Below are 16097 nucleotides of genomic sequence, written 5' to 3' on the forward strand. Positions count from 1 at the left end.
TGAATAACTTTTATTTTGAAATTTTCTATATACTATAGAAAGCTTGGATAGTTTATAGATGGAATATTTTGAAAGGAACTTTTTAAAAGCCTGAGCATCTAGTCCAGCCACTTTATTTTTTAGCTTCAAGGAAATGAAATGACATCCTCAAGTAAAACATGTAGTGGCAGAGGTGCATCGAGAAGTAAGCAAGAAAGGGGGTTCCTGGCCGAGGGCACAGCAAGTGCAAAGGCCTGGGCATAAGTTTAGGGTGTTGGAGGAATAGTGAGGAGGCCGATGTGGCTAGAGCAGGGACAGGAACGCGGGGGGACAGAGGGAGAGGAGGGTGGAGGGTTTGGGCTACACAATGGTGTAGGGCAGGTTTTATTTCAAGGGCACTAGGGAGCCTGGTAGGGTTTATAGTTGGAAGAAGCCCCTTTGTGGCTTCCATGAGAAGTAGGGGCTATCAGGAACAGGAGTGGATGTTGGGATGGCATCTGGTGGAGATGGGAGAGCCTGGACCAGGGTGGGGCCCAGGGTGCAGAGAAGTGGATGCATTTCAATAAAGGTTTGCAAGGTGAAGCCAAGGGAACCCACGGCAGGGTCGGCTATGAGTGGACGCTGAGGCAAGGAGTGGAGGCAGGAAGACCCCAGTCCCTGCTGAATGGAGGGTCTCAGTGGTGGGAGGCCCCATTTGAGGTAGGGGGGCATCAAGAACCAGGTATGACCATGTTCAAGTTTCAGAAGGCCTAGGTCTGGAAGGGGGCTGTGGTGAAGACACTGATTCAGGGTCCCCAGCACGTGGGTAGAGCATTTGCAGCTCCCGCAGGGCATGAACAATCAGTGATCTCATCAATCTGATTTATTGCCTGTCTACCCAGACCGTACACGCCACGAGAGCGGGATTTTTGTCTTGTTCATGGCTGTGTTTCCCTGGTGCCTACAGCAGGGCCTGGAGCACAGTAGGTGCTCAAGCAATGCCGAGTGAATGACTCGGTGATGGACCTGTGTGACTGGGGCTGTGCGGACAGCGGCTCTGTGCCTGGCCCCTGAGCCCCCTGCCTGTCCCGACAGCCCAACGGGCAGCAGCCGCTACGCATCCTCAGGGGAGCTGAGCCAGGGAAGCTCGCAGCTGAGTGAGGACTTCGACCCCGATGAGCAGAGTCTGCAGGGCTCCGAGATGGAGGACGAGAGGGACCGGGACTCCTACCACTCCTGCCACAGCTCGGTCAGCTACCGCAAGGACTCCCCACGCTGGGACCAGGATGAGGACGAGCTGGATGAGGATCTGGATGAGGAGCTGGATGAAGACCTGGAGGACTTCCTGGAGGAGGAGGAGGAGGAGGAGCTGCCTGAGGACGAGGAGGAGCTGGAGGAAGAGGAGGAGGTGCCGGATGACATCCGCGGCTATGCCGAGCGTCACGAGGCAGTTGTGGCTGAGCCCAAAGACTTCAAGCGCATCAGTCTCCCTCCAGCCGCCCCCGAGAAGGAGGACAAGGCCCCGGCCATGCCTGCCGAGGCCCCTGACGTGGCCAAAGCAGCCCCTAAGACACCCACACCCGAGGAAGTGCCTGCAGCTGAGCGGGCATCCGAGACTGAGCCCCCGAAGGCTGAGGAGAGGTAATGGGAGGGGGTCAAAAGGCTGTCACAAGGTCACTGTGGTCAGTGGTCTGTGGTGCCATGATGGAGTAAGCCTGGACCTGGGGAACGGGGGAGGGGTGGGGGAGTTGTCACAGGGCCATGGGTTCACTGAAGGGATCAGGATAGGTCCAGGAGATCAGAGGGGGTTCAGTGGGGTCACAGGGGTCAAGCAGGGTCATGAAGGAGTTTTAGGGGTTGTGAGGGGCCAGATGGTTTGCCGGGGTTGGAGAAGTCACCAACGCATTGGAAAGACCCGGGGCAAATAGCATTATAAAGTGTCAGAGAGGCCAGGAGGATGAAAAAGGGAGCCAGGGAATCCAAAGGTGTCAGAGAGATAGTGGGCATGTGGGAAGGGGGCAGGGGCACTGAGATGGGTCAGAGAGGGGCACAGGTGGGGGTCATAGTGGGTCAGGCATCACTCAGAGGGCAGAGGGTGGAGGGGAAGCCCGTCACTGGAGCCTCAGGATGCCCCTTGCCTCAGTTTCAGGCTGCAAAATGAGGAAGGCCAAGAGGGCCAGGACTCCATGTCCAGGGCTAAGGCCAACTGGCTTCGAGCCTTCAACAAAGTGCGGCTGCAGCTGCAGGAGGTGAGTGAGAACCCTGGCCAGCTCACCCATGCCCAATGCCCTGCCCATGCCCTTGCCCAGACTGGCCACGCCCATTCCCCCACCTCCTCCCATGCCCCACCCACCCATGTCTTTTCCCTGGGCCCACCCACACCAGCCCATGCCACGCCCAGGGGGCAGCTTGGCCATGCCCACTTCCCCATCCCATCCACCATGCCTATGCTTCTATACATCCTGGTCCTTCCATGGTTCCACCCACACCAACTTGGCCACCTTCTCCTGCCCTTGCCTTGGCTTCACTATTCCTGGCCTCACCCCCAACCAAGGCCCAGCCCAACTCACCTACACCAGCCTGGGATTTCTTAGCAGGGAAAGAGGAGAGGTGAGCTGCAACCTGGAACTAGGTCATGGCTACGGCCATCTCAGAGGTCAAGTTCTTGGAGAAGGCTCGAGGTTAGGGACAGGGCTAGAGATCAGGGTTAAGGCAGTAGTCAGAGATCAGAGGTCAGGGTTAACTGGTGTTAGGGGAAGAGGTCAGTGCTTGGGGTCATATTGAGTGTAAGTGTCAGGGCTGGGAAAAGGTCTGAGGTTGGGTCAGTATCAGAGAAGGAATTTGGTTAAAGGTATTGCAATTAGCATCAGGGTCAGGGTGATGACTTTTCAGATCGGTAGCAGGATTGAAACCATTCACTTATTCAGTCATTCAACCCATGCTGGGCTGGAGACAGAGTAGTATTGTTATCCTGCAGAAACTTGCAAATTGGGGTGAGGCTGGCAAGAGGAGATTCTAATCACACTCCCAAAGTCTTTAACCATCCAATAGCAGAGCCACAGAAATTTCAAATCAAATTTCTTATTAGTTTTAAAATAGGATTTTATTTTTTGAATAAGTAATATATTCACATGGCTCCGAATTCAAAGGTAGAAAAGAGAATACAGTGAAAAGTATTGAATAACTTTCAATACAAAAGCAAATTAAATAAAAAACAGCAGCTACCCTTGTAATGGAACTATTAACATGACAAGAAAAATAAACATGTGCGGTCTCTCTGGGTTTCATAGATGGGACATAAAACAAATCCAAGGCAATCAGGAAAACTCCCTAGAGGAGGTGACACTTAAAGTATTAAAAATACTTCAATAATATTTCAAAACAGGGTGCTGGCCCCTCCCCAGGCCCCCTCCAACCACGCCACCTTTTAGTTGCATGGAAATGTTGTCCTCGGGTCTACACTGAGACCTGAATGATAAATGGAGGCTGGCTGGCTGCAGAAGGTGGGAGGGCATACAAACAGGTGGCACAGCTTGGGCAAAGGCCCTGGGGCACAAGAGCAAACACACAGGTGAGGCTGCAGGGAGTTTAAGAAATGACAGAATCTTATGAGTATTTGATGAACTAGACCCTGAGAATCCCAGGAGACTATAGAAGTATGAGCTCTTGTTGGCAAGATGCTAATAGATCCCGAGGTTTGACATACAGGGAGACCAACATCCACTGAGGTTGGTGGCAGAGAAGCGCTCCCCTCTCCCCATTTTACAGATGGACAAACTGAGGCCCAGAGAAAGCCAGTGAGCTTCCTAAGGACACACAGTGAGGACTAGGACCCAGGTTTCCTGACTCCTGGCCCAAAGAAGAGACAGAAGTGGGTGTGGAGCCTGCCTTGCCCTGGGGAGGTGTGGCCATATCTGTCTTTCTGTCCTGCAGGCCCGGGGAGAAGGAGAGATGTCCAAATCCCTGTGGTTCAAAGGCGGGTGAGTATCAGAGCTTTGGGGGTGGAAGGAAGTTTTGAACCTAGAGTCCAATGCTGGTTTGCACCATAGCCTCAGCCCAGCAAGGGCAAGGAGAGGTTCCATTTAGATAGGGCATAGGACTGGGCATGGGTGAAATAATGGAACCACTGTCATAAGGCAGTCAGCGTCAAAGATGGTAATATGTTGAACCTTCACAACAAACCCATGGGGAGCCCATTACTCTATTTTGCAGGTGGTGAAACTGGGTCCAGAGAGGTATGTGCCTTGCCCAAGCCACTTGCATAATTCAAGACTGCTTCCCTCTAGAAGTCAATGTGAGATAAAGGAGAAATCCATTTTCCTGCAATGCCCATCTGCAACCCTGGAGTGAATGTTTTGCTTTGATTCTGCTTTTAAATCTCCCAGATTATTGTTTCGGCTGCTGGCACTTTTGTTAACAATAGTCATTTGGTCTTAAATGGAGCATTTTGTCACATATAACTTCTTAAGTTGCTGATTTTCAGAGGTGCTTTTTTTCAGACTTTGGATGGTGAGGTTAGAGGATGTAAAAGATATTTTTAAATTACATGAATGTTTTAAAATAGCAGCAGGAGAGTGACTTTCTTCCCTTGTAGGTCCTTTGCAAACAGAGGGTGACAGGAGCTGTGACTCCCAGATGAGCAGGTGTGCTGGGTGGGAGGCCCTGGAAGCAGGGACTGAGAGGGGGCTTCATGTGGGTGTGATTGATAGAAGAAGCTTTCTCAGGAGACTCCTGCATGGCAGGTGGGGTCAGTGGGGGAAGCTTGAGCAGAGATATGGTTCAGGAGTCGCCAGGCCTCTGCCTGACCCTGCAGGGGGTGCTGGAGCATAAATTGCACCCCAGAGCTTGTCCCAGAGTCATTGGAAGCCAGGCATCTCTTTCATTGGCTGGTGAGAACCTTCTAGAGAGGAGCCACAGCTGAACCCTCTCCAGGATGAGTACACTTCTCAGTAAAGTGAATTCGGAGAGGCCACTAGGGTGTCTGCCACAGCACTCATTGAATCCTCCAGCTGCTGCAAAACTGCCGAGAGACAAGAACACAAACACAATTTCCAGTTCCCTCATTCCCAGTGGAGTTGAAATCACTCCTTCCAGGATCGATTTTCAATCGGTGCATATATTTCCAATTTTGATCATAAAGAAAGGTGTCACTGATATTTTCGTGTATTATTTAGGTTTGCCTTAGTTGAAATTTTCATTAAACGTGGGCAGCGGCATCATCTCCCATCTCCCAGACGAGGAAGTTGAGGCCCAGTGTCTTCATTTCCTGGGGCTGCTGACCTTATCTTAACTAATGACCTCTGCAATGACCCTCTTTCCAAATAAGGTCACATTTTGAGGTCCTGCAGGTTAGGATGAATGTATCTTTTGGGGGGACACAATTAAACCCTTCACCTGGGGAGATCACATCTTCTGCCACAGCCTCAGGTGATGTCTGTTGAAGAAAGGGGGACTTCCCTGGGACCTTGACGTCCCTGTGTGTGTCTTGCAGCCCGGGGGGCGGTCTCATCATCATCGACAGCATGCCTGACATCCGAAAGAGGAAGCCCATCCCACTCGTGAGTGACCTGGTGAGTGCCTGTGCCCTCCCCTCCCCCAATGCTCAAGCTGTACCACTGTCCATGGCAGACCTGGGGCTGGGGGCTGGCAAGGTGTTCTCTAAGACTAACATAATCTGATTTCTACCCTATGTGCTGCGTGGATACTTCAGGCCATGGTGAGTAATGGTGCCCCCAAGTCGCCTCCCCAGAACCCTGCACTGGGATCTTGTGGCCCCAACCCATGGGTCTGGGGAGGGGACCTTGCCAGTTCCTACACTTCATGGGTGGGGAAGAGAGCAGGTGACTCCCTGCCTTGGTATGGCTAGTGGTTTTGTTCTGTGGCTGGTGACCATGGCCAAGTCTGAGCCATGGTGGTGGGGGATGGGGGAGTCCAGGCTGTGGGGCTGCTCACCTTCCAGGGACCCTTCTAACCCAGAATCTCTGTCACTTCCCAATTCTTTGCTGGTTCTGCTCCTGCTGCTGTGACCTGTGTCCTATTCGTCATGGCTGTGGCTTGACTCTGGCTGCTGGCCCCAAACCGTGGCTGTGGATGCTGCTCTCGGTGACAATCTCATGGGTGCCAATCAACCCCGTGACTCCCTCGGTGTCTTCCCCGCCTCAGTCCCTGGTCCAGTCCAGAAAAGCGGGCATCACCTCAGCCTTGGCCTCCAGCACTTTGAACAACGAGGAGTTGGTGCGTGGGGTGCCTCCCCCTCCCCAGCTTGTAAGGTGGGCTGGGCTGGGGGCTCCCGGAGGAAGAGGAGGAGGGTGTGGCAGAGACAGGCATTCCTCACTCTTAGGAGTCGGATAGCTCAGCATCGGGTTAGCAGCCTCTTCACGCAGGAACCGGTGGTTTCCGACCGCGTGGGGGCGGCGGAGGGACCGGAACTTGACTATACTCTACACCGGGTGAGGGTGAGGCAGCACAGCGCCCCCAGGTGAGGGCCCTGTGCCCCATGCCGCACCCCGTCCTTCCCTCCCCGCAGAAAAACCACGTTTACAAGAAGACCCTGCAAGCCTTAATTTACCCCATTTCGTGCACGACGCCGCACAACTTCGAGGTGTGGACGGCCACCACGCCCACCTACTGCTACGAGTGCGAGGGGCTCCTGTGGGGCATCGCGCGGCAGGGTATGCGTTGCACCGAGTGCGGCGTCAAGTGCCACGAGAAGTGCCAGGACCTGCTCAACGCTGACTGCCTGCAGCGTGAGTGCGGGAGTGGGCTGCGTCGGGACGAAGGGGCGGGGCTGTGAGTGGTAGGGGTGGGGCTCCACAGAGGCGGAGTGGAGAGAGGGGCAAGAACATGGGCGGGACTCTGCGAGATGGGTGGGGCATGAACAGCAGTCTGTGCGTGAGTAGGGGTGGGGCTCCTCGGAGGCGGGGTGGAGGGCGGAGCAGCAGAGGTAGGCGGGGCTTTGCGGATGCGTGGAGGATGAGCCAGAGGGCCGCTGTGGGCAGCTAGGGGCGGCATAGGGATGGGGGGGCGAAGGGTGTGATGGGTGGAATTCTTTGGTGGGGAGGATGGGGTGAGAGGAGGGGAAAGGAGGTGTAAGAGGGTCAGAGAAGGGTGGCGCGGGGCTCAGGGACCGGCTTAACTGCAAGGGGCGGGGTTCATGAGAGGTAGTGGTTCCCCTGGAGAAAAATGGGTTAGGGTTAGTTCAGAGCAGGGAGGGGTCTCAGAGAGGGAGAGAGGTGTCAGAGAAGTGGTGGGGTCTTGGAGGAGGCAGGGGATTCAGAGAGAGTGGGTTCTGAAGGGTGAAAAGCCTGGTGGGAGGAGGGATTCAGAGACCAAATAGGAAACTCTAGCTTTTGGGGTGATTCACCTGACCCCCCACAGCTTAAAGTGACTGTGGCCGCTGCTGAGGAAGCCCTGGAGTGGGAGTCGGGGTGCTGGCTCCGGTGAGGGGCGCCCCTGGACAGTGAGGGCTGTCTGCTCCTGCAGGAGCAGCGGAGAAGAGCTCCAAGCATGGGGCAGAGGACCGGACCCAGAACATTATCATGGTGCTCAAGGACCGCATGAAGATCCGGGAGCGCAACAAACCCGAGATCTTTGAGCTCATCCAGGAGATCTTCGCCGTGACCAAGGCAGCGCACACGCAGCAGATGAAGGCGGTCAAGCAGAGCGTGCTGGACGGCACGTCCAAGTGGTCGGCCAAGATCAGCATCACTGGTGAGGCTGTGGGGGGTGAGGATGGCCGCTGGGTCCCTCTTCTCAGCCCCCTGTGCTTGCTCCCAGGCCCCTTCCTTCCCATTGCTGTACTTGAGCATATCTGTGTCTCTCCCATGTACACCCGTGTGTTCATGTCTGCCCAAGGGTGTGTTGTGTATGACCCTCTATCGGGGTGTGTTTTGATTGGTGCCTCCAGAACCAGACCCCAGGGGAAGGAGTTGAGGGCACATGATTTATCTGGGAGGTGACCCCAGGAAACCCTATGGGAGTTTGGAAGAGAGACTGGGAGGAAAGGAGCCCTGCACAGGGTGCCAACAAGGAGGCAGTGCTGTGGACAATTGGGGCTCATTGCCACCTGGGACCACTGGGGGACAGTATTAGCTCCCACTGCAGTCGTCCTACCCAGAGGCAGGGGCCTTGTGGTGTTTATACATGACCATCCTCATTTGGATTTCCCAGAAGACAGATTCCACAGTGATTTCAGGGAAAGTGGGTGTCCAGGAGGTGGTCCCAGGAAGCCCCAGTGTGGGATGGAGACAGGAGTCTGGGAGCAGGCAGGAAAGGAGCCCTGCAGGAGGTGCCAATGAGCAGGTAACTCCATAGTCAATGGAGGTTCAATCCTACCGGGGAACCTTAGGTGCACAGCCTAGAGCACACACCTGAGAACGTCCTACCCCAGGGATGACCCTGGGGCACCTTCCCGTCCTTCACTGGCTGAGGGTTCCCTGGGTGTCAGCTCTCTAGCAAAGCCAGCATGCCAACAGGGTCCGGTGGCCAGGACCAAGTACTCAGGCCACTTGACAGGTGTCCCAGCAAGCAGCGTGGAGCCCACGGCAGTGACTGTTTTCAGCAAGCCTCCTTCCTTGAGCCCACATTTATACCTGTCCTACCTGACCCATATCTTCCAGTGGTCTGTGCCCAGGGCTTGCAGGCAAAGGACAAAACGGGATCCAGTGACCCCTACGTCACTGTCCAGGTCGGGAAGACCAAGAAACGGACGAAAACTATCTATGGGAACCTGAACCCCGTGTGGGAGGAGAATTTCCACTTGTAAGTGTCTGGCTGGGCCCCCAGGACCCCATGCAGAGCTCCCTGTTGGGGCAGCCAAAGGGGACTCCAAGACCAGCCCAAGCCAGCTGCCTGACCCTGGCCCCCACCTCCCCCTGCAGCGAATGTCACAACTCCTCAGACCGAATCAAGGTGCGTGTTTGGGACGAAGATGATGATATCAAATCACGTGTGAAGCAGCGGTTCAAGAGGGAGTCCGATGACTTCCTGGGGCAGACAATCATCGAGGTGCGGACGCTCAGCGGCGAGATGGACGTGTGGTACAACCTGGGTGAGCGCCGGGCTGGTTCTGCAGGGGGCGGGGAGGGAGCCCCAGGCAGCCAGCCAAAGTGAGGAACTCAGCTGGAATGGAGACACAGTGGCAGTAAGAGTCAGTCTAGGGGCGGCCGGATGGCTCAGTTGGTTAGAGCGCGAGCTCTGAACAACAGAGTTGCCGTTTCAATTCTCACATGGGCCAGTGAGCTGCGCCCTCCACAACTAGATTGGAGGACAACAACTTGGAGCTGGTGGGCCCTGGAGAAACACACCGTTCCCCAATATTCCCCAGTAAAAAAAAAAAAGAAAAAAAAAGTCAGTCTAGGGGTGGCTGGTTAGCTCAGTTGGTTAGATTCATGCTGATAACACCAAGATTGCCAGTTCTATCCCCACATGGGCCACTGGGAGCTGCGCCCTCCATAAATAAATAAATAAATAAATAAATAAATAAATAAATAAATAAATAAATAAATAAAAGTCTAGGAGCCCAATCTGATGGAGGAAGTAGGGTCTATGGACCCCAATCTGGTGAGGGAGGCATAGTTTATGAGCCCAATCTGATGTGGGCAGGAAATACCCCAGCTGAAAGGGTGAATAGAACCCAGGAACCTCTTAGTTTAGTTTGGGAGGATGAGGGAAGGATAGACTCTATGTATCCCAGTCTCAGAGTGGAGGCAGGAAGTAAGACCTGGGGATCCTCGTCTGAGGAGAGAGGCACAGACCCAGGAATCCAGCCTAAGAAGGAAGATTGACCTTTGAGAATCTAATCTAAAGGAGGAGGTATAGTTTGGGAATCCTAATCTGAGGAGTGAGTTACAGACCCAAGAACCCTGGCTAGAAAGAGGAGTAGAATCTGTGAGTGCAATCTGATGGGGAGGCAGGGCCTGCGAGCTCAGTCCAGGGAGAACCAGGGCCTAGGGCTCCTAGTCTAACGAGGGAGATGTAGACCCAGGAAGTTAATCTGAGTGAGGAAGTAAGGTCTGGGGTCCTAGTTTGAAGGGAGAGACAGGGCCTAAGGAATTCTAGAGACACAAGTCTAGGGAACCAATCTGAGGAGAGACACCCAGGCTTTAATTTCAAGGATTCTGGGAGGAAGACAGTCGTGCATACGTTAAAACATCCCAAGGCTAGATTGGGAAATTCTGACATTTCCATCCCTTTTCACTCTACAGACAAGCGGACTGACAAATCAGCTGTGTCAGGTGCCATCCGGCTACACATCAGTGTGGAGATCAAAGGCGAGGAGAAAGTGGCGCCCTACCACGTCCAGTACACCTGTCTGCACGAGGTGAGGCCCGCTGCTTTTCCCTGCCTTCGAAGCTTGATCTCCCCCATGGCCTCCACTTGCCATTTCTGTTTGCCCGAGCTCTTTCTCCCTCTTTTTGGCCATATTACTCACACTTCCCTGGGTCTCTGAGACTGTCTCCCGTACCATTCTCTCTGTCTGGAAAACCACTCCCCATCCATCAATGTCCAAATTCAGGGCTCCGTTCTCTGGGAAGCCTTCCCTGACCTCCAGGCAGACTCTCACTATTCAGCTCCAGATCTTCCATCTGTCCCAGCCATGAACATTCAGGGTGGGCTGTTTGTGTCTGGATCTGTCTCTTCCAGCCACCTGGGGGCTTCGGGAGAGAACTCAATTTGTTTCATGAATAAATGATTGACTAGATGAATGAGTGATGAGCGTATAAAAAAATGGATGGACAATGGAGAGATGAGTGGATGGATGTGTGGTTGAACTATTGGAAGTGTAGATGAATGGATGAAGAATTTGGGGGTAGATAGATAGATGGGTGGATAAATTGATAGGTGATGGATGGTTGAATGTGTGGATGGATGAATGGATGGTTGGGTGGCTGAATGTATGGGTGAACTATTGGAAGTATAGAAATGTAGATGGATGAATTTTAGAGCAGTTAGACAGGTGGATGGGGGAGTAGATGCATGGACAGATGGATGATGGATGGGTGGATTGACGGTTGATTGGGTGGAAGGATGCATTGTTGGATGGATAGATTAAGCTGTGGGTAAGTGTATGGAATTGATAGATGTGTGCGTGAATTATTAGAAGGGTGAATTGGTGGATGGGTGCTTTTGGGGATAGTTGAATGGATGGGCGGGTGGGTGAGTGGGTGGATGGACAGACAGACTGACGGATGAACAGATGGGCAGACGGGTGGATGAGTGGAGAGATGGATGAATTATTGGAAGAATGGATGAGGGACAGGTAAAATTTGGTGCAGCTGGATGGATGAAAGAGTAGATGAATGAATTAATGAATAAACAGATGGATGGATGACATAAGATGCTCTAGACCTGGGATCTCCCCTTGTGCGCCCTTGTACTCTCTGATACCTTCTTTCTTGTGTTGGCAGAACCTGTTCCACTTTGTGACTGACGTGCAGAACAATGGGGTGGTGAAGATCCCAGATGCCAAGGGTGACGATGCCTGGAAGGTTTACTACGATGAGACAGCCCAGGAGATTGTGGACGAATTTGCCATGCGCTACGGTGTTGAGTCCATCTACCAAGCCATGACGTGAGGCTGCAGGCTGGGGTGGACATGAGGGCGAGGTGTAGGAAACTGGGGGGAGGGGTGGTCACCAAGTGGACACTGGCCATTCTGGGGGATGGAGGGGTTCTTAGGAATAGGAGTGAGAGAGGAAGTGGGTGTGGCAAGTGTTACCTAATTCCCCTGGAGGTTAGGAAAGTGCCATTGCTGGGGGCTGGGGTGATAGGGAGGAGAGCTGGAGTTAGAGGCAGAGAAAGGACAACTCAAAGAGGAGACAGAGAAACTCAGGAGTTCGGAGTCAGGCAGAGGGTGAGAGGACGATTGGAGGTTGGGAGGAGCCACTCACAATGCATTCTAAGGGGGTGCTGAGGCCTGTCCTGGCTGGACACCAGGCCCAGTGCCTCCCACTCCTTCCCACCAGCCACTTTGCCTGCCTCTCCTCCAAGTACATGTGTCCCGGGGTACCTGCCGTCATGAGCACCCTGCTTGCCAACATCAATGCCTATTACGCACATACCACCGCCTCCACCAACGTGTCTGCCTCCGACCGCTTTGCAGCCTCCAACTTTGGGGTCAGTCCCAGGGGCTGGGGGATGAGGGCGAACCCGACCCTGGGTGGCTCCTAGATCCCCAATCTGGACTTGATTTGCTGTGTGACTTTGTACCAGTCCCTTCTCCCTGAGCATCAGTTTACTCTTCTGTAGAATGGAAACAGATGTTATGAGAGTTCGGTTCAGTGGTGGGTGGGATGCTCTTACCGCACAGTAAGCCCTCAGCCAATATGGCAGCCACCTTTTGCCGCCACACTCAACGTCCAAGTCCCTGCTTACATCTATCCTCCTCCTCTCCTGCCTTCCCAGAAAGAGCGCTTTGTGAAGCTTCTGGACCAGCTGCATAACTCCCTCCGGATTGACCTCTCCATGTATCGGGTGAGAAGTGCATGCATGAAGACTTACCTCCACACGCATGTGTACCCAGAGGGGACAGGTTCCAGCAGGCATGCACACGGGAGGACCCATCTTAACAGGCAGAATGTGTTCCTCTGACATGTGTACACATATGTGAGCAGTACCTGCCCAACCTACTTGGTGTATCCAAGAAGGACCCTCCCCCCGTTGCTTCAAGGTGTTCTCATTGACCCCCAACTCACCTCCTGAAACTCTGGAGTTCTTGAATCTCCCCTAAGGCACTGTCTCCCACCCTCCCCTAGCCTCTTCCATAACCCCACCTCTGTTCTCCCTTCCAAAAGAATAACTTCCCAGCCAGCAGCCCAGAGAGACTCCAGGACCTCAAATCCACTGTGGACCTTCTCACCAGCATCACCTTCTTTCGGATGAAGGTAGGAAAGGGGACCCAGTCCCATTAGCTCTCTAAGAAGGATTCTCCAGGACTCTTAGCTCCTAAACAAGCAGCATCTCTCCTGAAGAGCTGGGGCCTTTCTCAGTGACCCTCTGCTTTCATACTGTTACAACATTTCTTTAAACCCAGAACCACTTGCAGCCACTTTCTGGGCACCTCCTGTCCCAGTTGTGCCCACCCATGCCCATCTCCCTCCCTCCAGGTGCAAGAACTCCAGAGCCCGCCCCGAGCCAGCCAGGTGGTGAAGGATTGTGTCAAAGCCTGCCTCAACTCTACTTATGAGTATATCTTCAACAACTGTCATGAACTCTACAGTCGGGAATACCAGACAGACCCGGTAAGGACCCCAGATGAGGTGGAAGGAAATGGCAAACACCATCAAGGCTTTGGCTTAAGTCCCAGATCTGCCCCTTCCCAAGCGATATAACTGTTCTGAGCTTTAGTACCTCCCTTTGTAAAATGGGGTCATTAACCCATGTCTCAGGATTGAGAAAGAGATTCAATGAGATACAAGTTTGGATAAAATATAGTTGAGTGCTTAGCACCTGCTATACAGTAGGTGCTCAATAAATTCGATTTTAGTTAAGTGTAGTAGAGTTTGGCATAGTACAGTGTGCCTGGAATAGAATCACTGTTCAATAAATGTTGAGTTGAATTGAATTTTTTGAGTAGAGTTCAGTTTAGGTCATTTAAACTCAATTTATTTGAAATTTTCCAACATGTGTTTATCTACACATATAATGGTCCAGAATTTCAAAAGCATTTCAAGGAACTTACTTATGCTCTATTAGGAAGGAAAGATGAGTAAATTAGAAATTTACAACCCAGGGTGATTAGCACTGGGGTGGAGGAATTGCAGGAGGCTGTGGGAGCCTGAGGTGGCCTCAGCTTGGGCTTCTGATAGGAGGTAACACATAAGCTGAATTCAGTTCAATTTTATTTCATTCTGTTTCATTCAGTTGACTTGAAATCCAGGTGCTCTTAATTGAATTGGGTTAAGGTGAAGTGGATTAAATTGGTTAAGTTTAGTTCAACTATAGTCAGTTTAGTTCCATTTATTTCTACTTGGTTGACTTAAATTAAAACTGCTCTTGGCTATTTAGTGAGCAGTACTGAATTGGATTGAGTTGAGTTTAACTGAGTAAAAATGTATTCATTTCCATTCAGTTAACTTGAGTTGCCATTGTCCTTGACTGGGTTGAGATGGCTTGAGTTGGGATGAGCTGGGTTGTTGGATTAGGTGCGGTTGAGTTCAATTAAGTGGGGTTGAGGTGGGCTCATTTCAGTTGAGTTTAGTACATTTATTTCCATTGATTGACTAACGTTAGATTGAGTTGGCCTGAGTATGTTAGACTGAATTAGGCGGGTAGAGTTGGATTGGATTGCCTTGGGTTGAGTTAGATTAAGTTGGGTTGATTTGGTTTGCGTTGAATTCAGATCAATTTATTTCCATTATTTTGATTTGGGTTGATGTTGATCTTGAAATTAATTAGGCTCAATCCAATTGAGTTCATTTGAATTAAATTCAATCCAATGAAATTTAATTCCACTCCATGCAGTGTAATTGGCCCAAGTTCAGTTACACTGAATTAATGCTGAGAACTGCCATGTGTTAAGCTAAGTGGGTCTGATTTGCATTCGTTTCAGTTCCATTTAGCTTAGTGGGCTTGAATTTATTTAACTAAATCCAGTTCCCATCAGTTTTATGAGCTGAGTCTACTTAAGCTTTGTGAAGCTGAGTGGGTATGAGGTCCGCTTGAGCCAGTTTACATGAGTTCAGTTCCTTCTCTGGCAGACCTCCCACCTGAACCACAGACATGTTAAGGGGGCCCATCCCTCACCAACCTCCTGCACCTCAATAATGAACTGGCTGAAGCCCCCATCTCTGGACCCCTTGTGGCCAATTTCTCCTTTGCCCCGTCCAGGCCAAGAAAGGGGAAGTTCCCCCAGAGGAACAGGGCCCCAGCATCAAGAACCTCGACTTCTGGTCCAAGCTGATCACTCTCATAGTGTCCATCATCGAGGAAGATAAGAATTCCTATACTCCATGCCTCAACCAGTGAGTTCTGTGTCTGTGTCATTTGCTATCTGGCGATCACGGTGTATGTGTGTGCACATTTTTGTGTCTTGTACGTAAAGGTGATGTCTAATTACACACAGAATGGTTACGTGGGAGCAATTAATTGTGGGTGTGGTTGTGCCTGGATGAAATATGGCATACTTTTCAAGCATAAACATAAAATCGTGCGTCTGTACACAATCACTGGTGTAATCAGACATGTATTTTGTATGTATTGATTTGTGTGAATAACAGTATATACATATATATATACTATATAATTCTGTATGTGTGTAGGTTCATAAATAACAATAGTGTTGTTCTAGTGGTTACTATGTGCAAAATACTCTACTAAACGTTTTAGATTTAAATTGCCTCTTACATGCGGGGATGTAATTTTGTGTATAGCTGTGGTCTATGGGTTTAATTGTGTATTATGTAAAATTGTGGAATACACTTCAATATACAACATTGTGTATTGTGTAGTTGTGTGTGAACGTGTGCACAGTTTTGGTTTGTGGATTTACATGTCTGTAGAATTTTCATCTGTTAGCTAAATGAGCTGTTGTGTTTTATTTCTCCCTGAGGTAAGCGCTAAAGGGAGCCCTAACTCTGGGGAGCCATGACCTCTTGGCTACTTAGATGCGAAGTTAAGATCAGGGATTTTGGATGGATGGATTAAAGGATAGATGGATGGATGGATAGATGGATGGATGGACAGATGGACAGGCGGGCAGGTGAATGGATGGGTAGATGGATGGATGAGTGGGTAAATGAATGGATGAAGGATGGAGGGATATGTGGGTGGAAGGTCAGGAGAAGCAAGGCCTCAGTGCACAGACATTTAGCAAGTCAGTGGCTGTGAGGGAACTTGAATCCAGATCCCTTTGTCTGTCCTGCACTACGCTTTGGCTGAGAAGTCAAAAGCAGCCTGTGCCATCTGGCTTCTGTCTGCCAAGTTTTCATACTGCCATGACTTTTGCCAGGTTTCCCCAGGAGCTGAATGTGGGTAAAATCAGCGCTGAAGTAATGTGGAACCTGTTTGCCCAGGACATGAAGTATGCCATGGAGGGTGAGTCCCTCCACCCCGGTGTCTCCCAGCCTGGCTCCAACAGGCAGCCATGCGTCAGGGTCCCCTGTAAAGCTATGAGCGCCCTGCAACTCACACCTAGGTTG

The 16097-nt window shown here is 51.5% G+C and overlaps 1 protein-coding gene across 4 annotated transcripts in view; it reads left to right on the plus strand.

Annotated features, from left to right (window-relative positions):
* Nucleotides 1-16097, plus strand: part of UNC13A (unc-13 homolog A) — a 58707-nt gene that overhangs the window by 21221 nt on the left and 21389 nt on the right. For 3 of the 4 annotated variants that reach the window (XM_074337926.2, XM_074337927.2, XM_074337928.2), the window contains exons 10-26: nucleotides 1054-1599; nucleotides 2102-2207; nucleotides 3892-3938; nucleotides 5450-5528; nucleotides 6121-6192; nucleotides 6485-6704; nucleotides 7441-7668; nucleotides 8577-8718; nucleotides 8838-9007; nucleotides 10164-10279; nucleotides 11367-11530; nucleotides 11925-12075; nucleotides 12364-12432; nucleotides 12753-12842; nucleotides 13065-13199; nucleotides 14788-14921; nucleotides 15908-15993. In XM_074337926.2, coding sequence (XP_074194027.2) covers nucleotides 1054-1599; nucleotides 2102-2207; nucleotides 3892-3938; nucleotides 5450-5528; nucleotides 6121-6192; nucleotides 6485-6704; nucleotides 7441-7668; nucleotides 8577-8718; nucleotides 8838-9007; nucleotides 10164-10279; nucleotides 11367-11530; nucleotides 11925-12075; nucleotides 12364-12432; nucleotides 12753-12842; nucleotides 13065-13199; nucleotides 14788-14921; nucleotides 15908-15993 — 2555 coding nt within the window. Of the gene's footprint in view, nucleotides 1-1053; nucleotides 1600-2101; nucleotides 2208-3891; nucleotides 3939-5449; nucleotides 5529-5668; nucleotides 5675-6120; nucleotides 6193-6484; nucleotides 6705-7440; nucleotides 7669-8576; nucleotides 8719-8837; nucleotides 9008-10163; nucleotides 10280-11366; nucleotides 11531-11924; nucleotides 12076-12363; nucleotides 12433-12752; nucleotides 12843-13064; nucleotides 13200-14787; nucleotides 14922-15907; nucleotides 15994-16097 lie in introns of all 4 variants that reach the window. The other variant, XM_088792392.1, reaches the window with a different exon arrangement.

This window comes from Rhinolophus sinicus, chromosome 15 (genome assembly GCF_057876585.1).
Source record: "Rhinolophus sinicus isolate RSI-liver-muscle chromosome 15, RSI-T2T, whole genome shotgun sequence".
Lineage (NCBI taxonomy): Eukaryota > Metazoa > Chordata > Mammalia > Chiroptera > Rhinolophidae > Rhinolophus > Rhinolophus sinicus.